Source organism: Pelodiscus sinensis, chromosome 29 (genome assembly GCF_052426305.1).
Source record: "Pelodiscus sinensis isolate ZL-2025 chromosome 29, ASM5242630v1, whole genome shotgun sequence".
Lineage (NCBI taxonomy): Eukaryota > Metazoa > Chordata > Testudines > Trionychidae > Pelodiscus > Pelodiscus sinensis.
Window position 1 is genome coordinate 14,890,278 of NC_143080.1, and position 23,189 is coordinate 14,913,466.

General features: G+C 44.9%; 1 protein-coding gene across 3 annotated transcripts in view; it reads left to right on the forward strand.

The window, feature by feature from the left end:
- Nucleotides 1-23,189, forward strand: part of MYO1D (myosin ID) — a 300,747-nt gene that overhangs the window by 137,743 nt on the left and 139,815 nt on the right. For all 3 annotated transcript variants that reach the window (XM_075911435.2, XM_075911436.2, XM_075911434.2), the window contains exon 16: nt 5,065-5,272. In XM_075911435.2, the coding sequence (XP_075767550.2) occupies nt 5,065-5,272 (208 nt within the window). The remainder of the gene's footprint in view (nt 1-5,064; nt 5,273-23,189) is intronic.

A 23,189-nucleotide genomic window follows, 5' to 3' on the forward strand; every position in this document is an offset into this window, starting at 1 on the left:
ACACACACACAGCAACGCTTCATAACTCTCCATGCAATGATAACACCTACAATCCAACAGGATATTACCGTTTGCCTTTTAAAGTGATACCTCAAGGTATACTTGGCACAAACATACTTTGATTATATTGCTGTGGAAAATATGGTGATGCCAGAGGGCTGCTTTGGAATGCAGAGTGCCACGCAGCTGCCTGCCACTTTTTAGCATCAACTAGTCTGGGAGTGGTTCAGAAATGATGGGCAGAAGAGTGCAGAATTTAAAAAGGGTGCAGTCCTTCTTAGAGTCATGTGCATTCCAAGCTAGGGGTGTGCTCAGTTGTCGAAGGTTTTCCCCTAGCAGAATCCATAGGTCAACTATGGAAACACCTAGAGTGGTGCTGATGTGGTCAAGTGTATACTCCACCCAGAACCCTCTCTCACTCAGTTCCTCCTTACTGCCAGTGACAAGTTGGAGTGTACCTTCTCTTGCCTCCAGCAAAGTGTTCCCTAGCGTTAGAATGTAAATAGTTCAGGTAGTTTCAATTAGTTTTGATAGTTCAGGCTCATCTGAAGAAGTGGATTTTGCACTTCATGAGAAAGCTCATGATACGGTCTGTCCTGGCCTGTCTGCCTGTCATTTTTGTTAGTCTCTAAGGTGCCACAAGACGACTTGTTTTTAAAGTTCTAAACTAACACGACTACCCCTCTGAATAGTTAGCAGAGTGTAAATAGTTCTTGGGAGGTGGGAGGCAGGGGCATGCGTAGGTTACATGGCTTTAAGCCTGGTATGAAGCGCAAGAAGTTTATGCCTATGGGAGGCTCCCATAGCTCTTGCCTTAAGTGTCTGGGGGTAGTCCACCTTGCAGACATGTGCAAGATCTATCTACAAGAGATTTCAACTAAGAATTCAGAGGGACAGAGTTTATTTAGACTCAGAACTCTTCATGGAGACCTCTCTGCATCCCCATCTGGTGTCACAGGCCTCTGGGCCGAAGCAAACTGCCTCACTACATAGTGCACCATCATTGGTGCAGAGCACTATAGCACCGCAGAATAACTTGGTGCTAAAAATGCCAAGGCGCTGCCATTCACTGGTGCTGAAGATGTTGGCACCAGTCTCCTGTCACTGATTGCACCCACTGATCCCATGTAAGTGCCCAGAGACAGGTCACCTACTCCAAAGCAACAAAATCTAAAATGGGTGCATCCCATTGCAGGCACACCTTTCGGAGCCCAAGGACCAGCTGGTACCATTGACTGGTGCTGCAACCAGCCATGTCAAGTCCAGTTCAGTGGGCTACCCTGTCAAGGAAAGGGATGTGGACATGCCGTCCACCCCCGAAATTGTATGAAGTGGCCAGGGACTTGATTGAACTAACATCAGGCCATTGGCTTCCCCCAGAGGCTCTCTGGTGCAGCATTCGGCACCGTGTCTAATTCTGGACTTGGTATAGTCACCTGTCAAACCGGTATGATGTGGCGGTCGCCCTCTCCTGAGTACTGGTCATCCTGGGACTGGTCACACAACAGCTCTCCGTGCCAGTCACCCCGGGGACCTGATGCCTGCTCAGCACTCACCTGCACCGGCCGGCGTGGCACTGTCCTGGTCGTCTTGTTCTGCCTTATCTTCAAATCAGAGCTGGAGTCATATAGGTCCTGCAGGAGCCAGTGCCTGTCACCTCACTGGTGGGGCGATAGACAGAACATTCTGGTGTATCCTGGCCTCTGTCGTGGCAAGCGCCACCTGAGTGGCCCTTCTGGATCTTGAGTGTACCACCAAGCCCAGGCTGTGGTTCCAGAACGGTGTCCGACAGGAGAGGCACTCCATCGGCATCTCTGGGGAGGGACCCAACTAGAACTGTGGAGCATCCTGCCCTGGCTCACAAGAGCGTAGTTATGCCGCAGATGAGCCCGGTGGGTTCCATCAGAGGCTACTCCGGCATGCTTTGTCCGGTGCTGCGTTGTAGTACGGCACAGCACTCGAGCCCAGTGGGAGTGGGACACACGGCATTGCTTAACTGATGAATCAGCCTGACGCCATTGGTCACCACTACCCTGCACCGTGGTGTAGGGATGGGGGAGCAAGCTGGCACTGGGGCTCAGACTGAGGTGCATCTGGCACCGGTGGAGTGTCTGCTGCTAGCAGCCCCAGAGGGCATGGACTTGCCTGGTCCCTCCTCTTTGTCTCTAGACCAGTTAGTGGTGGGATCATGTACACCTCTGCCACCCGTGGACAGCAGGGTCCACCAAGAGCTGCTTTGGCCTTCTGCGGAGCAGACAGACTCCAGGCTTCACAGCCTTAAGGATACAAGGGCCACTTTGAAATTTCTGGGCCTCTATACTCCGTCCACTCAGTGGAAGCATTTCAAGTCCTCACCCCTGCCATGCTAGTATCTGCCGCAGCAGAGGCAGGACTTTAGCAGAAGGGAAAGCCGTAGAAACCGCCAACAGCCCCCTAATGCAAACAGTAATAATAACCAGGGCGGTCCTCCTTGAGGCAGTCCCCAGGTGACAGGAAAATATTTTGGAGCTGTGTTGGAGGACGGCATTCTGGTTTTACTCCTTGATCCAGTTTCTAAGTTTGGGCACCTCTTTCCCAGTCTTTATCGCACCTGGATGCAAACTGCCACTGACAGATGGGTGTTCAATATGGTGCAACTGGCGTATTCAAAGGGTGCTGCTCAAAGACAAGGCAGCACCAGCATGGGCCAGGCAGTACTGGTACACAGTGCTGCTGGACATGTCAGCAGACGGACCCCTCTCTCTGCTGATAGTCCTGAACTTGTGCTCACAAGATCATAGCTTGCTTCAGCATCCCAGTCTCCAGGCTTTCCATCTCGCTGCCTGGATGCTGCCTGCTAAACCCGGTAGAGCTGGCATGCTCGGAGGAAGTCGGAAATGTCCTTCTTGGCAGTTGGAAGCCATCCAGGCAAATGACTTGCCTGGCAAAGGGGAAGCGCTTCTCTGTCTGGTCCACGCAAAAGAATGTTGAGCCCTTGCAGACACCAGTTCCCTTAAGTTTGGACCTGAAGCAGCAGGTTCTCGCGATTCCATTCAGGGTTGGGAGACCCACCAGTTTTTGTAAATCAGCTGGTCACTTGTTTCCTTTAAGGGCTGGACTGATTCTACCCAGTGCTGCAATGTGACCTAAATCTAGTGCTAACGCTAGCGAGGTGTTCCCTGCTGCATAGGTCTCTGACGGTGGCCTTCCTCGGCCAGGAAGGTCTCAAGGCTCTAATGTCTGATCTGCTTTGTACAGTATTCTTTAAAGGCAAGGTGCACCTCAGGCCACACCCAGTGTTCCTGCAAAAAGTGATATCCCAATTCCATATCACCTGGGACATCCTTTTCCCCGTCTTTCATCTGAAACCTCATACCACTTCCAGAGACTGCTCCCCACACACCTAGGAAGTCAGGTGTGCGCTAGTGTTACCTAGAGCTCACCAAACCTTCAGGAAATCCGCTCAGCTGTCCATTGCAGTGGGTGATAGAATGACTGGAGACCTCCCAGACGATCTCCCCTTGGATCGCTTCATGTATCCATACGTGCTATGACATGGCGAAGCTTCCAACTGCTCTGCTGTGTGTTCGTTCTAGCTGGACTCAGGCCTCTTCACTGGTTGTCCTTGCTCGTGTCCCTACCCAAGACACTTGTGGGGTGGCTTTCTCATTGTCTGTGCACACTTTTACATCTCATTACACTATTCAACAGCAAGTGAGAGCACAGCTGCACAACAGTGCACACCTGACTTCCTAGGTGTGTGGGGAGCAGTCTCTGGAAGTGGTATGAGGTTTCAGATGAAAGTCTGGGAAAAGGATGTTCCGGGTGATATGGAATTGGGATATCACTTGTGGCAGGAACACTGCTGCTTTTGGAAGCAGTGTTGCAATAAGCAGACTTACTCGTCCACCATATAGAGGCTGAGAATCACCTGGCTTGGAATGCACATGAGCAATCACTCAAAGAAAAAATAGTTCTGTATCTTTCGTAACTGTGTTTTGAGATGTTGCTCATGTCCAATCCAAGACCCTCCCACCTCCCCTCTGTTGGAGTAACTCCAGCAAGAAGGAACTGTGAGTGAGGGGAGGGGATGCAGTGGTCTATATTCTTCAGTGTATCGGGGGCACTCTAGGGGTCTCCATAATCGACCTTTGGATACTGCTAGAGGAAAAGCCTTACAGTGACGGTACACGGGGCGCACACATCTAGCCTGGAATGGACGTGAGCAACACCTCTCGAAGAGCAACAGTTACAAAAGGTTTTTAAAAAGTGAATAGCTCAATGACATCTGACTTCTGCAAAGAAGTTGAAATGAAGGTTTTGTCCTTAGAAAATATTTTAAAACTGTTAAAACGAGGTCTACAGGTTGAACCTCTGTGGTCCAGGACTCTTTGGTCCAGCAATATCCACTGCCAGCCCCAACCAGGAGAGGAACCAGAAGCCCGGAGCCGGGGCTGGCAGTGGAGCCAGCCTGGGAACACAGAGCTGGCAGCGCAGAGGACATGGAGCCGGCAGTGCAGAACCTGGTGAGTGGGGCCAACAGCAGAGCCCGATTGGCTCTGTCTTGGCCCCCCTGATCCCTGGCTGCACTCTACACTCCCAGAGGAGCCAGGCAGGGATATGGAGCCTGGATGGGTCCGCTGATGGACCCCAGGAGAGCCAGGAGCCATCAGCAGAGGGGCTGGAATTGATCTTCCCTCGTTTGGCAAAATCCCTCTTCGGGGACTGGTCAGGTTCTGAGCGTTCCGAACCAGGGATGTCCAACCTGTAGTAGTTGAGTAGAGGATCTGCTCATCCAGCAAGCATCTTCAGGTGAGTTCTGCTACATTGTATCTGTTCTTATTTGGGTGACCTGAAGCCCTCACTGTGGTAGTTTTTACTGGTGGCATTCCACAAATCATCCATCCTCAGCTCTACTGCTCCTATTCCTTTTTGTCCTATTCCATCCACAAAATATCTGAGCTCTTATAGCCATCAGTGAACAGAAACCTTAATCTACAAGGTAAACTCTAAAATGTGTTTAAGGCCGGCTTGGGAGCATGAATGGGAAACTGATGATAGATTTAATTCTTTGTGTTTATCCAGGTACAAGATGATCTCAGAATTTACTTGGCCAAACCACGACCTCTCTTCAGACAAAGAAGCTGTGAAGAAACTGATTGAGTGCTGTGGGTTTCAGCATGATGTAGCCTATGGGAAGACCAAGATTTTCATCCGGACACCACGGACGCTCTTCACCTTGGAGGATCTGCATGCCAAGATGCTTGTTAGAATTGTCCTCTTCCTACAGAAGGTAAAGTTAGCTTTAGTGCACGGATAGACCTCAGTTTAGAGTTCCTCAGTCGCCACCTCAGGGTAATCTCGCAAAGGTGATGATTCTTCACAAAGCTTTAACAGAGTCGTTGTGTGTTCCTGGGTTTTTGAAAGCTCTGTTCAGCTCTTCCTGTACTTTGCTACATGAAATGAGCCTAAAGTCCAGTGAGACCTGTTGTGTTCTAACGTGCACTCTGTCGAACCTCTAAACGTGCTATGTACTCATGCAGAATGTGAGCTCGCCAACAAAATTAGATCTTTTTGAGATCTAGAACATCATAATGGGTAAATGTAAAGCACCTTTCCAAAGGGTTCACACAGTTTGTGGTTTGACATGGGGCGGGAGGGGAGGCTGTGTGTTTATCCTTAAGGTAAATAGTTTGGTATTCTGTTACTGCTAAGTCAAAGTACACGGGCTCTGGGTATATCCGATTAATACACTGGCAAGGTCTGACCAAGGAGGGAAGGGCCAGAGATGCATGATGTTTTTAGTAATGGAAGATGTTCCTCTAAGCAATAGAAATTTGTAATCTTTCTAATTAAAAGATTCATTGGTTACTGAATTCTTTTCAGGAGTTTCTGGGACTGCTCCAATAGAAAGTATCTAGCTTTGTAACATCATAGGCAATGGGAATCACAAAAAAGAGCTCCAGTGCTTTCTGGAAGATCTGGGTTGTTGTCAGATCCTGGTTTCCTGCATCCCAGATGAGCATGTGTTGGCGTGCACATGGCACCCTTCTCCATGCCTAGTGGGGCACATTTTCTTTCTTGGAAGTGCTGCGTGCGTGTGTCTCTCGATGTCCTGTTAATTTGAAAAATCAGGGACTTAGTAATATTAATTCTGCTTCCCTAAGTCAACTGACGCCTGCCAGCCAGCCTGGAGTGTAGACATAACTGTAACATCAGGATGTTGCAGGCTTCTGTGGCCAACTGCCAACCTGGCTTTGCATTAAGATATAAAACCACATCTGTTATAAATATCCACATATATGTGTGTACCTCTAGTATGTGCTTCTGAAACAGGACTGGAGCACGGTATTTTTTCTTCATATTTGGCACAAGTGCATGAAAAACTCGGGGGGCATAATTTTAATTTGCTTGATAAGTTACAAACATTGAGATCTGGGGGAAATACAAGCTTCTTGAATGACCCGCGCGCTCTACAGTATCAAGGTATCCTTAAGAGGTGTGAAGGAATCTATACAGTTGTGGATGATCCAAGTTCCATGTCTGTAACTCCTGCTCTAGGCTAATTTGCCCCTCTTCTTACTTGTTTATTCAAACGGCCTCCAGAAGAGATGAGATTTTTTTTTTTCTTGTAAAGTGCTGAGAAGCAGCATCTGTTTTAGAATCGTGGCTCTTGCAGCTAAAGGCAAGAAATGCTAATGAATCAATAATGCCTACTGTCAGCACCGTCACTAAAAGAACAGATGCTAGCTTGATTATTGTAAGAAATGTAACTAAATACTTCGTACAGTGTGAAATCTGTCTAGAAGGTCCTTGTTTCTTATAACTTGTTTTTGTTTCCCTTTATTTGGTCTTCAAATTCATTCTCTTATGTTTGCAATTCAAACAGCTCTTGTCATCTCTGTGTGTCAATCCTGTGTGTTCACCAGCAGATGGGGCTCTTGCAGGTTGGCAGAGAAGGATTAATCAGCATAACGGACTTACAGATGCACTGAACCCTCATTGACAGCTCAGAAAAATGAGGCAGTTAGAATCCTAGTGTTGGAAGAGACCTCAGGAGGTCATCGAGTCCAGCCCCTTACTTTGGTGTCCTCATTCCTATGTTTCTCCTCCAGCTTTTCGTTGCATAGGATACTTTCATGAAGATTTGATTCTTGTTGCAAACGCCTTACCTGAAACCATCATCTCTTTTTAACATGGTAGAGTAAAGAGCAGTAGCCAGGGGACACAAACTGATTGATTGTATTTTCATGGGGAGAGAGGAAAACTCAGTTGGAGAGGATATAGGAACTAGATTATTTCTAAATAGAATTTTGTTATTTAAATTAGCCTATTTCGTGTACTAGATGCTTTCAAATGTTTGAGTCCTGTAAGTGAAAATGTTTTACCTTGTCATTATTCAAACTACACAAGAGCAAAACTCAAACCAAAGATAGAAGCTTAAAGCTTGCCATTATTATAGGCACTTCTGAATATTCGGAAAAACAACAACCCAAAAGTTGATTTAAAATGAGACAGTTAGTCTAGAAGTTTTAATGTTCATACTCATGCACTTGTAGTAAAACTTTTCATCCTTGCTTTAAGGCAAGTTGTAGTTTGTTTATGATGCTTTATCTTTTTAAATGGAAGGGGCTTGTTTGCAAAAACAATTCCACATTGTGTGTAGTATTTTTGCTTCCTGTTTTCTTTAAATGTTTATCATAGTCTCTTTCCATTTATGTTAAATGGTTTTATAGTACAATAGGTGTGCAACAGGCTGGTTGTCATTACTACACAAACCTCTGAAGTGCATGACTTCTCAACCTTAAAATAATGCTATTTTGCATTTTAAAAAAGGTTAAGAATGTGCTAGTGAGGAATTCATTTTCAATTGGATGGTGAAGACAATGTGGCCAACAGTAATGATGAATGGAATATTTTGCTTTCGTTGTTACTATCTAGTGCCTTCTATCCTTCAGAAACTTTTTTGTCTTCATTGCTTAGTTTAACATGGGGTAACTAACACAGATTAACTGTCATATTGTAAAATCTTAATGGAGGCATGATACCTGTAGTGTTTACTGAGATGTAGCTAGGCAAGGTCACTTGTGAGCAGGGGGTCTAGTGTTGACCTCATGGTAAAAACTACAGGTTTTGTAGTTCTGGAATCAGTGATGTTGCAACAGTTTTTAGAGTAGGGATGCTGAAAGCCATCGAACAAAGTCATTAATCCTATTTATGATGGAACCCAGTTCCAGCTGGGTGTGCTAGTTCCAGTGACCTGACCAGGATGATACAGAGAGATAGATATTTTAAAAATAACAAATCCTGCAGCACCTTCGAGACTAACAAAAATGTAGATGGTATTGTGAGCTTTTGTGGGCACAACCCACTTCTAAAGCTCATGATCTCATCTTCATTTTTTGTAAGGTGCTGCAGGACCATTCATTTAAGTTTTTTTTTTTTCTTCAGTTATAGACTGCCCTCTCTGAGAGAGATTGTGTTAGTCATATCTGTTTGAAAACAAAACAATGAATTTGTGACACCACTTGAGTGGTGATTTCATTAACCAGGAAGCTTATCAGGAAGTGCGTTTTAAGGTTATTTACTACACTTATGATTTTTCTGTCACTGATTAGCCTTTTGGGAAATGCAAAAGTAGTTATACTGTAACGAGGGCTGTTTTCACGAGGGCTGTATCTTTGGGTATTCCCCCTCAGCAGCATTTTCCCAATGGGCTAGCTGGTGGATTTTTTTTCAATAGACACCTGTCCCAGAAGTATGCGTGATAGATCAATAATTTCCAAAGCCAGAAGGGACCATTGTGATCATTTAGTTTGAGCACATGTATAACACAGACTACAGAACTTCCCCAAAAGATTTAAAAACTTTCAGTGATGGAGAATCCACAACCACCCTTTGTAAGATGTTTCAATGGTTAGTTAACCTCACTGTCAAAATCTTATGCCTTGTTTCTGGGCTGAATTTGTCTAGCTTCAACTTCCAGCCATTGGTCCGTGTTATACTTTCTCTGCCAAACTGAAAAGTCCATTGTAAAATATTTGTACCCCATGGAGGTAGCTGCAGACTGTAATCAAGTCACTCCTTAACCTTCTCTTTGTTACGATACATCGAGCTCTTTGAGTCGATCACTACAAGGAATATTTTCTAATCCCTTGATCATTCTTGAGGCTTTTCTCTGAACCTTCTCCACTTTATCAGCTGCCTCCTGGAATTGTGAGCACTAGAACTGGGCACAGGATTCCAGCTGCAGTCGCACCAGTGCAAATACAGAGATAACATAACGTTTCTGCTCCTCCTCAAGATCCCCTATTCATACATTGCATTTTGGCACAGCCTAGCACTGGGAGCTCATGTGTGGCTGTTTTTCCACCACAACCTGCCTCTGTTCTTTGTTCCTAGATGTAGACGTTCACGTTACTCATGTTAAAATGCATATTGTTTGTTTGGTGCCCAGTTTACCCAGCCATCCATTTCACTGTATCAGTGACTGTTTCTTCTTCATTATTTGCCAATTTTTCTGTCATCTGCAAACGTTCAGTGATTTTTCTCTATTCTTCCAGGTCATTGATAAAAATGTTAAATAATGTAGGACTAAGAACCCATCCTTATGGCACCCAATTAAAAACACGTCTTCAATGATTCCCATTTACAGTCACATTTTGAGACCTATCAGCTGATTTGTAATCAATTTGCCATGTTAATTTTATATCATTCCAGTTTTTAGTCAAAATGCATAATATTTATATTGCACTAAATTGCATTGTTCTATTTCTATGCCACTCTGAGTATTATACCTGCACAAAATCTTTCTGGTTTAATGCTGGGGAAGGAGGAGTTGGTCTTGAATTATAACCTAGCATCTGCTGTTCCCCCTCAATTCTTTAAGATACTTATGAATAAGGTGGTCTTGTACAATTGTCAGGAAAATGTACGAGTCCATGGACAAGGCCTTCTTACACTGCCTTTGATGTCAGGGGAACTGTGGGTGTTTGCTTATTTTCTTAAAAACAAAAAAGGGTGGGCAAATAGAATTGAGCAAGGCTGGGATAATGCCAAGATAATTTATCATCTTAACTCTCAATCAGCTTTCCTCCTTGAATTCACCCTCTGCTCATCCCACATCCTATTTAATTGCTGACAAGTGTACAGTTGGGTTCTCTTCTTGGCCTCTTTTTATTTTTTGTTCTTAAAAGCAGATCTAACCCTTCCCTCTCTCCCCACTCCCAAATCAAGTGGAGAGGCTGGTGATTTATGCTCTTGGAAGCAGGTTTGTTGCCCTGGTGATATGTGATTACCGAGGCAGTACATTTTATGCATCAACATGACAGCCATTGCTAAAATGAAATGGTCTGAGGTTTAAGACCCCCTAAATTTAACCTTTGCTAAAGGAAGCCCCAGTGCTTTAGGAAGGAATGTCTTCAGTTGCATGGTTTAGAACAGTGGTCCCCAACCTTTTGGGGCTGCCGGGGGTGGGGCCACCCATATGCTGCATGCCCAGTGCCACCCATGTGCTGCACTCCCGGGGCCAGCTCATACGCCATGCGCCCGGGGCCGACAGCCCATGTACCATGCACCGGGGGGCGTGGCTGCCCATGTGCTGCGCACCCAGGGGCCAGCACCGCCCATATGCCGCGTGCCTGGGACCGGCACAGCCCTTGCACCGTTCACCCGGGGGCGGGGTCACCCATACGTTGTGCACCCAGGGGCTGGCACTGCCCATGCCCCACGTGCCTGGGGGCGGGGCTGGCCCCGATCACTTGATGGGCGCACAGAAATGGCCCAGCGGGCGCCATAGCACCCATGGGCACTACGTTGGGGACCACTGGCTTAGAAGCTGAGGAGTGTGTTACCTCTTCTTCCTAATGCACAGAGCTGTAGCCTTCATAGTCTCCTTGCCTGTGTATTTTCTAGCAGCTTGTACTGGCAGCATTGTTTTCACTTCAGACATTCTGGTTCCCAGACAACCCTCTCAGGAGATCTGTCACTCACAGCCCTGCAGCTGTTGTCACCATGGCAACGTTTCCTGGGCTCAGTGGGGGAGTATAGGCAAGAGAACCATGGCTGACTTGTCATAATTTAATGTTTCACCTTCCCTTTCTTCAGTCCCCAGGAGTCCTTAAGCAAAGCGTGCTAGGAACCATTAACCACATAGGGAAGCTTTCATTCTGACACAGGCGGCATTTTCATGTCAGATTGCGGATCGGCAGTGGTAATCTGACAAGGGCTTCAGCTCACTGACCCAAATAAAAGGTGATGTAACGGGTTTACCATCTACAGCCTCAACACAATTAGCATCTTATGAGAGAGAATGTGAGTTCAGGAAGACTGAATATAGATGGAAATACGTACATCATAATTCATAGGCTTATTGCACTTGTCTTCTACTTCATACTGTGAGCTCTTAGGCAGCAGGGGACAGGTGACGCTGGATGGTCTTGCTGTGAGTAGGACCAAATAAAAATTGGGCTTAAAAACATTGTGGTAAAAATTCCAGGAGCTGCCAGAGCCTTGTCTATATTAAGGCTCCTGCCATATCAATTGATGTCGTTTTGTAATGTCTCTAGTGTGAGCAAGACACAGGAATCTCGTAGAACGACTCATGGCAGCTAATTCACTGGCCTGGCTGCTACTCTACAGGGTGTCTGTTAGCCAAAGTGAATCCTTGATGCCTCCGTTCTCAGATTGGAAACCCGTTGGGGGAAGTGGTAGCTGGAAACACAGACAAGCCGGAGCTCTCATGTCACAGAATTCCAAGACTGAGTCCACCAGGGCAACCTGAAGAGATGAGAAGCATCGAACTGTCCAAAAAGAAAACCTCTCCAAGAGCTGCTGGAAGCAGCTAGAACTCATCTGTCAAATTTAACGTCCAGGGCTCAACTCCGTATTTTTAGAGTTAAGGAAGAGGTGAGGAGGCATCCTCGAGGCTGAACAGGCTGATGAAATTCAGACTCAAGACTCTAACTGCCATCTCTCCAGGAGCCGGTCAAGAGCTTATTGACCTATACCCGTCATTGACAACTACTTCTGACTTGCTTAAGGAGACTGCTATGAACATCAAAATATATCCCCCTTTGATCCATTCTCCTCTCCCAGACTTTGCATGGTATCAGTAGTGATAACAGCTTGCATGAGGAGTTTGGGATACTTCTCCATATTTAGAGAATACAGAGCATCAGCACAGGCTGCCCAGGGAACAACCTCCATGCTTCAGGCCATGAATTTGATAAACATATTCCTCCCTGGTCCTCTGTCAAATGACAATCCAGAGAGGATGGAGAGAGGCTGTTCTCAGTAGTGACAGGTGGCAGAACAAGAAGCAATGTTCTCAGGTTGCAGTGGGGGAGGTCTAGGTTGAATATTAGGAAAGCTATTTCCCTAGGAGGGTGGGGAAGCCCTGGGATGGGTTCCCTAGGGAGGGGGTGGAATCTCCATCCCTAGAGGTGTTTAAGTCCCGGCTTGACACAGTCTTGGTGGGGATGATTTAGCTGGGGTTGGCCCTGCTTTGGGCAAGGGGTTGGACTTGATGACCCTGGAGGGCTCTTCCAGCCCTAGAATTCGGTGTAGGATTTGAGAGAACAGCAACACTATTTTCTTAATGCAGAAATGGTGTGATCAGATCTAGGCACTGATTTTTTTTTAATGGTCATGCAACAAATTTGTCATTCATCCTGTGGCATCTAGGTTTTCTAGCTTTACACAGGTTATGCCTTGAGTAACACTAGATGTGTGTCAGGGGTTCCTTAAAAGGACCTGGGCCCATTCCTAAGGAGATGAAAATAATTAGTCATTCAGTTTTGGATAATGGAAGCCTGTATGCTAAGACAGTGATCTCTGAACACTAAAATGCCAGCCGTGCCTCTCTGAATTGGCAGCACAACCAAGGCACCATGTTTGAATTCTCCCCCCAATCCTGTCCATTCCACCCACAGATTTGTCTTGTAATAGTGAGATCATCTGTTTCAACAAAATGTAAGGAATCGAGCTAGCTGCTTTGATACGAGGGCTGGTCAGAAATTTTCCATCAAAGCTTTTCTGATGGAAAATTGTCTTTGACTAAATAATGTTTTTTGTGTCTAGTCTGACTTTTGCTGAAATGTTCATTTTTTTCATGAAAAATGGCCAAAGCACAAAATACCTGGATTTGGGTATATTGTTGCCATTCCCCATCACGTCCTTGTTTTATTTCCCATATTGCAATACCTTCCCTCTCCAAGAGGAGAGACCATTGTGCACCATCAGGAGACATTGTCTGAGCGGGGTTTCTAGCCTGTCGAGGAGAAGAGAGATGCACAGACATCAGGCTGCAATGTGGCAGTGTTTCTGAATCAAACTATGGTTTTCCCAAATATTTTGCTAAAAGCGTATTGTTTCATGTGAGGCGGAGGGACGTGTTCTGATCAGCTCTGCTATTTACCAATGTAAATGAGGACAGGCAGTATTCATCATGGGCAGTGAGGCAGGAGTGGGGGTTGCTGGGACCAGGAGAAAAGTGCAGCCACCTGACTCTGCTGACCTTTGTCTTTGGTAAAATGATCAAAAGCGCCCAAGTAACTTAAGCTCTTCTGGCCAGATCTACCCAACCTCCATGTGCACTATTGGTTAGTAGCGTGACCTCTTTTGACATTGCTACACTATCAAAAGCCCACATGCAGATGCAGTTATACTGGCATGAATCCTTTTGCCTGGAGAGCTTATTTTGCTCCAGGAACTAGCATAAGCTATGCGAATAACAAATGTGTTTGTCAGTGGTAGCTGCATTTACAGTAGGCGTGTTTGCTGGGATAGCTAGACAAACCCTTTCTAGGGTAGATCTGGCCCACGTCTGTCGCTTCTGAAAATGGGTGTTAGGTTCCCCTAAGTCGTCATGGCATTCTTGAAACTTTTACCTCTTGTTTATATGGATCAGTTGAGCCAGCCAGAGACTGTTGGGAGGAGCAGAAGCAACCAAAACAGGGAATGCTGCACGGTGGGAGTGGGGGTGAAAGAAGGACCCAACTATCACCATTTCTCCTGCCCAATGTCCCCTGGAGTCAATTGTTCAGGGGAGACCATGCACCCCCTATAAGGAGACATTAGGACCCATGTGGCCTCAGGGAAAACTGTAGCAAAGAGGCGAGGCAGCCAGAGACTCCAGCTGATAGGCGCAAATGTAGCCCAAGGATGGACTTCTGGATATTCAGAGACCTTCCTACAGTTTTGACTGGACACTTTGCACTGAGCTGTTTGTTTCACTCCTCTCCCTCCAAGGCTACGTCTACACTGGCCCCTCTTCCGGAAGGGGCATGTAAATTTCAAGAGTCGTCGTAGGGAAATCCGCGGGGGATTTAAATATCCCCCGCGGCATTTAAATAAAAATGTCCGCCGCTTTTTTCCGGCTTTTAAAAAAGCCGGAAAAGAGCGTCTAGACTGGCCCCGATCCTCCGGAAAAAGTGCCCTTTTCCGGAGGCTCTTATTCTTACTTTGAAGTAAGAATAAGAGCCTCCGGAAAAGGGCGCTTTTTCCGGAGGATCGGGGCCAGTCTAGACGCTCTTTTCCGGCTTTTTTAAAAGCCGGAAAAAAGCGGCGGACATTTTTATTTAAATGCCGCGGGGGATATTTAAATCCCCCGCGGATTTCCCTACGACGACTCTTGAAATTTACATGCCCCTTCCGGAAGAGGGGCCAGTGTAGACGTAGCCCAACAGTTTCACAGTCCTTTCATCGCAGCATCAGTCCACGCTGGTCCTTGGCCACCTCCTCCCCTGCCCTATTTCCTTCTTAACAACTTGCACAACAGGGTCTTAGATCCCACTGTAATAGACATGACTGTTGATAACCATATTCAACTGCTTACAGCATTGCTTAATTTCCACTCCAATTGTTTATTGAAGACAAACTCCAGGAAAAACTGTTGAGAGAGATGTGCAATGGACTTGAGCATGGAGTCAGTCCAGGACATCATACAGATGGAGTTACTGGGGAGCACTCTTACATATGCAGAGGGATTCCTTTTTATAGCTGCTTACTGAATACTAAGCATTAGATATCATTACTTTGAACTTCAGGTGGTGTCAGTCGACGGTCAGGGCAGTGTGTGTGGGTATGTTTCCGAGAAAAGGTTTAACGTCTGTGTCTTTACTGGTAGGACTGGGGTCCCGTCGCAGAGGGTGGCCAGCAGGCCAACAGACGCCTTGTCATATAGGAAGAGCTTATTACACCTTAGATTTTAACTGCTAGAACACAAAGTTCCTTCGCAGTGGGCAGCCTGGGAAAGGCTGGAAAGGTGCCTTAACGGATCTTGTCACCTGGTAGTGACTCAGATCCAAACGCCCAAGCTCTCCCTATGTCTGTCCCTTTATGACCGGCTGAAGTTCTTTTAAATTGTGCTTGGTTCTGTTACAGCAACTGAAGGAGTCAGGTTAAAACTTAAACAGTTACAGGTTTATTAAAGGAACTTATAAATCATATGGTTACAATGGCTATTGCTCTATTTCATAATTATTAGCAAAATATAGATCTTAAAATGGTTACAGGAAAAAGATAAAGATAGAAAATAGAAATAATGGTACTAAATGACAGCTTAATCTTTAAAGAGCTCTAACACTATGTATATATACTTAAACAAAGGACCACATCCAGGTACAATTTTTACCCTTTTATGTGCCTCTCGACTCCAGCATGTCAGGCCAGGGCTGGTCTCTCAATTCCTCAGAAAGACGAATACGAGGTGGGCGTCCCCTCTGGAACCTCGAGAGGTCAAACACCAAACCCGACCAGCAGATAGATGGTAGATTGACACACAAAGCAAGTGTGCTGCTGTACCTATCTTTATACCCTTGGGGGCTCGTATTCTCTTTCTTATCTTAAGAAGCCAAATTTTACTGGTCCGTTTTGTGGCGCCAGTTCTTACAAGCAAGTTTCAAGTTAATTTACACTTGTAAGAGAGGAAGATAGCTAAATTAGGACTGCCCGATGTTCTTGTTGGGCGGGAGATTCCTCCCCCTGCGGACGGTTATGTGTTCGTATCGATATGGGTTAAGTCAAGGGCACGATGTACAGCCTCTTGGTCAACAATTAGTTTGACCACCCTCCTATCTCTGCTTACAGTTCGTCACGGTCACTGAGCCAGCATATCTAAACCTCCTGCTCTAAGGTTTTCAAAGAATATGCTGTTTTCCTGCTCTTATGTGCCCTGCATGGTTTCAAGCAGACAAAGATGGATGTTAAAATGGGGGTTCACGTCTGGCTACAGGTGGTCAGGAACTATCTGTCAAAATATTTGTTCATTGGAAAAATGCAGACTCATCAAAGCTGGTTGGTAACAGGTCAGTTTTGACAAATTTTTCAACTTGTTGAAGTTAACCAACAATTTCAGTTTTTTAAAGGCGATTATAGTAAATAAAATTGTCAAAATTGAAACCACATGTTTTCATTGCACTGAATCTTTTTTGAATTTTTTGTTTATAAAATTAAGATTTTGACTTGTATCTTTATTTGGAAACTTTATGCTCTCATGGAAATGTTGGCAGGATGGGGAAATAATTTCACTCCCAGGTCTTTAAAACAGGAGCTTGGAGGAAAATTGACACATTCAGAAGATTGAAAATGCTCTGGTCACTGAATCATAGAATCATAGAAAACTAGAACTGGAAGGAACCTTGAAAGGTCATTGAGTCCAGTCCTCTGCCCTCACGGCAGCACCAAGCATCATCTAGATCTTCCCTGACAGGTGTCTGTCTAACCTGCTCTTAAATGTCTCCAGTGATGGAGATTCCACAACTCCCCTCGGCAATTTATTCCAGTGCTTAGCTACCCTGCCAGGCAGGATTTTTTTCCTAACGTCCAACCTAAGCCCCTCTTGCTGCAGTTGAAGCCCATTGCTTCTTTTCCTATCCTCAGAAGCCAAGGAGAACTATTTTTCTCCCACCCTTTTAGATACTTGAAAATTGCTATCATGTCCCTTCTCAGTCTTCTCTTTTCCAAACTAAACAAGTCCAATTCTTTCAGCCTTCCTTCATAGCTCATGTTCTCTACACCTTTACTCATTCATTCTTGTTGCTCTTCTCTGGACCTTCTCCAATTTCTCCACATCTCTCCTGAAATGTGGTGCCCAGAACTGGACACAATACTCCAATTGAGGCCTAATCAGCACAGAGTTAGGGTGGAAGAATGACTTCTCGTGTCTTGCTCACAACACTCCTCTTAATGCCTCCCAAAATCATGCAGGAAATGCGCTCCCGGGGATTTCCTTATTATCAGGGGCAAAACATTCTGCAGAAACAGTACAAACTGCAGTCATAGGTGGGAATGTTTTTCACGAAAGTGCCCCATTTACAGGGGGACCCGAAGAGTCCCAGTAAGAATGTGTAATAAGCTTGGCATGGAATGGAAAGATCTCGTTTGAGTAAATATTACAATGAAGATGCTGTTTGAACCCTGAAACCTTGGCTTCTTTGCTGGGTATATGTGCTGAGAAGCAGAGCACTCATGTTGCCATGGATTTTAATGCTCTCAACTCCATATTTCACATGCAGCATGATGGATATTATTCATGTAACCAAACTAAATGATTTGCTCTATGTATGGTACATGTAAGAGGGAACCAGTTTATCATAGGATGCAGTAGCAGAAAATAACCAAAGTAATCTCCCGCAAGTGACCTTTCCATTCAGTTTATTTCTCTAGCGAAATTTTCTTTTCCATAAAAATAAATATAGAATATAGAATGCCCCCTTGTTGTATAGCAGGTGATTTCCCACTTACTGCTTACAAGTCCTCATCCTCTAATTGAGATGAGCTATTAGAATTTTGGACACTGAAACACAGGCATAAACATTAATACCATAATGTACCTCCTTTGTTTATAAATTTGGACTCCAGGAATTTATCACAAATTGTGCATGCTAGTGGTTCAGTGGGCTCACTGTTGGACCATTGTCCACCATATCCTTTGTAAAAAGATGATTTCCTTGAAGCACAATTGGAAGTTACGTAATTAAAACCTGGCTTCATGTCTGAGCATTTATTCAGGAGCATTTATTCAGGAGCACGTGGTGTTCAGAGACGCTAGATGCAGCCCTCCATGCGATTTATGTGCCACATTTTTTACTTAAATGTTTAATAGCATCTCCCATTTTGAGAGAAGCTGTGCAGCAAGGTTCACTTCTATGTCTAGGGTTCTCTTATTCTTAGTTTGGATGCCTTGAGGGCAACTATCCATGGCAGCATGAAATATTGATCATGAAGCAATTCAGGCACGTAGGAAATAGGTTAGCGGGAGGAGGTGTGTTAAGTTATAGCAAGCATAAATTGCTTTTTCCAAGGTCCATGAACCTTCAGCATCATGAAACTGGCATTAATTTATAAAGGCTTGGTTTGTTTTTTGAATTTAAACTGTACTTTGTGCTTGTTTGTGTGTTTGGATATCATCATTTCATGGGCTTAATAGACCATTTTGTCTGAAATCGTGCAGTGTCCGTTCAAATCTAGATCTTAGTTTTCTAGGAAAGGTCCACAACTGAGATGCTGTTGCCCGCCCCTCTCCCCCATTCAAAATAACCTAATGTGTGGCCTAACAGGCCTGTCTATTTTCTGGGTTCAGTGGGGAAGATGGAGAGGTTGGAGTCCATAGAATAATTTTCATGTTAGCTTTGGTTTTTTGGTGACTGAGAAGGTGAGGTTAATGTGGATTAGAGTTATTTTAGTTGTGTGAGTTTTGTTAGAGATTGGCTGAATTTCAGTTTAAATGTTGAATATGTGCCTGCACATCCCTGTTAACTTGCTGGCTAGAACTGAGAAGACTGCCACGCCTATCGGCATGCGTTTTAACGTGTCCATATCTTACATAGAAATATGATCGTGCCCATAAGTAAAACGTACGAGTATAGAGTCCATAAGATTCTTGTAATTTTATGCGAGTTGTATATTTTAATTTGTGTGTAAGTGCCGACAGCTTTTGGATAAGCTCTTCAATTTTACAAAGTCTGAGTGTAATTATATTTATCTAAAAATATTTGCTTTGAGACCGAACCAGAAGTGACGATTACTTTTAAATGATCAAAACTGTAACTAAGAATGTACCTGTTAACAGCTGCTAGTAAGAACTGTTGCATATCTATTGATTTGTTCAGATATTTATGCTCTGTACCCTCAAATTCTGTCAGATTCAGGTGTTGAAATTCCAACTCGGGTAGCCAGAAGCCTGGACCCTGTACGAGGCAGAAACTGCTCAATAAATCATAGCAGGTGCCGAAAGAAGCTGCATTATTGAATCTTTTAACCATACACACAGAATGAATTACAGCAGCTGTTGTGGCTTCAGAGTTCCATTTTTTCACTTGATTATGCTGGCAGCATACCGTTAGAATATAAATGTGGAGTCCCGTGCATATTAGATTATCCGTTTTCTGCACAGCACAACTATCTACAAGCTGACCTTGATGTATTTTATTGCTGAATATATCTGGGTAAGAATCAACTCTGATTCAATACAGTTTGTGAGGACTCCTGCCACAGTATCTCATAGAAGAAAAATGGTTCATCACCCATGTCATAGCCAACGTACCTTGGAGCAATAGATTCCACAGCCAGACGGTAGAGCCCTGTGCAGATACAAAAATGTATCCGCATCTGTATCCATAAAAACAAGCCGCCACATCTTTGGATATCTGCTGCCTCATCTGTAGATAATAAGTGGCTATTCACTGATTTGCAGGGCTCTACAGTAGGGACCATCTAGCCCAGGGGCGGGCAATAATTTTTGATGGGGGGGCACTCCAAGGATTTGGAAAGTGGTCGAGGGCCGCACTCTTCCATGATATTAATGGAGGAGGTGCAGGGGTCTGGGATGGAGGTTGGGTGCAGAAGGGAGCTTGGGGTAAGTGAGGGAGTTTGGAGGAAGGAGGCAGCTGTGACCTGGGGCACTGGACTGGGGTACTGGACTTGGGTACAGGGGGTTGAATTGTGACCTAGGGCAGGGAATTGGGGTAAAGGAGGGGGTGCAGGGATTTGGGTTGTGAGCTAGGGCAGGAGGGGACTGTGATCTGGGGTAGGGCATTGGGGTGCCAGATCTGGGAGGGGATATGGGTGCAGGAGGGGGGCAGAGGATTTGGGTATGTGGAGTGGGGGCCAGAGGTTTAGGGAAGGGAGGGACTGGGGTGCCAAAGACAAGCTCTGGCCAGGAGACTTACTGTTCCTGAATCAGCCCCCCTGCCTGGCAGTGTTCCCTCTACGCTGCACAGCAATACAACGTCACAGGTGATGAATCAGGCCTGCCCAGTCAGCTCTGTGCGCAGAGCCCTGAGCCTCTGACTGGGCAGGACTGATTCATCACCTGTGAATCTGTGCTGCCATGCAGCTTAGAGCAGCGGTTCCCAAACTTTTCCAGATGGGGGCCCATTTTGACAATTCAGGAAGACTTGGGGACCCAAGGCAATTCAAAAACGGGGGGGGAGGGAGGGGGGAGGAAAGGAGGCAGAGCCACCTGGGGAGACACTTGGCGACCCTTTTAAAATTTAACGGCAACCCATATTTGGGTCCCGACCCATAGGCTGAGAAACCCTGGCTTAGAGGGACCATTGCTGCCTGCCCTGTCCCCACACAGGCTACAGCCATGTGCTCTGGAGCCACTTGTGCTTTGTGGCTGCCTGTTATTGAAACAGGCAGCTCCCATTGGCCAGTGTCTGGCCGGAAACCAGCCAAAGGAATTGTGCTGGGGACGGGAGCAGCTCTTAAAGGTTTCCCCCCTTCCTGTTCAGGCTCACAGTTTTTAAAGAAAAACCACCCCACAGCCATGTTTCTGAGTGGCATGCGGGTGGGGTGAGGCAAGCGGGGAGCCTGCCTGGGACTCCCTGCAGTGTCTATGGGCTGGATCTGGTGCTCTGGTGGGCTGGATGTAGCTCGCAGGCCGTATTTTGCCCAGGGCTGATCTAGCCTGGCCTCGTGCATGACACAGGCAGAACATGTCTTCAAATATCATCCTAGAGCAGTTACTTTAGAAAAATATTAAATATCAATATAATAACGGTCCACGATGGACAATGTGGCAAAACTGGTTTGTAGTTTTAAGGGTTAATTATCCTAGCTGATAGAGATTTATTCCTTATTTGTAATCTGATTCTGTCTAGCATCTGCTTATCACTTGGATCCTGTTATACCTTTGCTAGATTGAAGAACCATTGAAGCTAGATAATTTCATGGAGGTTAGGTCCATAAAAGGCTATTAGCCAGGGGATAAAATGGTGTCCTTGGCCTCTGTCTGTCAGAGGCTGGAGAGGGATGGCAGGAGACAAATCGCTTGATCATTGTCTTCGGTCCACCCCCTCTGGGGCACCTGGTGCTGGCCACTGTTGGTAGACAGGATACTGGGCTAGACGGACCTTTGGTCTGACCCAGTAGGGCCGTTCTTATGTTCTTATGTTCATTATTAAATATCTGTTCCCCCTCCAGGTATTAAGTGTAGTCAGCTCCCCCCAATATCCTTCTTTTTGTTAAACTATATAAATTGAGCTCCTAGGGTCTATCACTGTAAAACAGGTTTCTAATTCTTTTATCCTTCTCATGGCTCTTCCTTGCACCTTCCCGGCATCCTTCGTAAACTGTGGACACCTAAACTGGACACAAGATTCTGGCAGCAATCGCACCAGTGCCAAATTCATAGGTAAAATAACCTCTCTACTCCTACTGGAGATTGCCCTCTTTATGTATCTTGTTACCTCTTTTGGTCACAGAATCTCATTGGGAGCTCATGTGTTCATCTTATCCACCACAACTGCCCAAAACTTACTCAGTGTCATTACTTCCCAGGATAGAGTCCTCCATCCTGTAAGTATGGCCAACATTCTAGGTTCCTGTATGTGTGTGTCTCCATTTAGCCATATTTAGATTCATATTGTTTTCTAGTACCCAGCTTGAGAGATCCACAGTGTTATGTATCAGTGACCTGTTCTTCATTATTCAGTTCTTGTGTCATCAGAGTTTGTGATCATCTTCTTCTTCTTCCAAGTCATTGATAGACCTGTTAAATAATGAATGTAGGACCAGATCCCTGAGGGACCCCTCTAGAAACTCACAGTCAACAATGATTCCTCATTTACAATTAGGTTTTGAGACCCATCGGCCAATTTTTAATCTGTTTAATGTGCGCCGTGTTAATTTTGTATACTAGTTTTTCATCAAAACCTCATGTACCAGTCAAACCTCTTACAAAAGTCTATTATGTTAAAACTGTTACATTGTCAACTAAACTTGTAATCTAATACAAAGGTTACTGTGAAAACTGTATATTTTCCATAAACCCATTTGATATTAAGTATAATACCCTCCTTAATTCTTTTAGTTGAGTCTCCTATTAACCACTCCATTATCTTGCCTGACATTGATGTCAGATTGACAAGCCTGTAATTACTTGTCATCTTTCACCCTTTTAAAATATCACATTAGCTTTCCTCCAGTCTTCTGGAGCTTCCCCAGTTTTTCAAGACTTAATGAAAATCAACATTAATGGTCCAGTGAACTCCTGAACCAGCTACTTTAAAACTCTTAGGCTTCTGGACTGGTTGATTTAAGAATGTCTCGTTTTAGTAGCTGGTGTTTAATATCCTGCTACTTTAATGTTGGATTGGAAAGTATTTCTGCACCATCATATGACCATATCTGTTTTTTCCAGTTACAGACCAGAAACATTTTATTGAACAATTCTGCTTCCTTCTTGGTGGTGGTGGTGGTGGTGGTGGTGGTGGTGGTCGTGGTTCTTCTTCTTCCATTACATCCAGTAATGGACCATTTTCAGTATTAGGGATTCTTTTTTCCCTAATATCATTAAACTCCTCCTTGTTGACCTTCTCTTAGCTGGCCATCTCTTCCCATGTCCCTTTGATAAGGGAAACAGTTTTCTGTAATTCTAGCTCCTAATTTATATTCATTACTATTATCTTTCCCCATCTTTCCATTTGTTAATATTATTTTTAGATGTTTAGAGCGCTTTCACTTCTCAAACCATGTTGCTTTTAATCAGTACAGCCTTATTCCTTGATTGTGGCTTTTTGGCATCTAATAAAGTGCTCTTAAGCAATTCCCAATTATGATCCACATTTTTCTAATTAAACTATATCTCTCTGTTGACTTGCTCTTAAGTATTTTCAGCTTTGTGAAATTTACCCTTTTAAAGAGTACTCCTCATCTGCTTCCCATTATCCATTAAACACCATAATGGATAGCTGGTGGTGAAC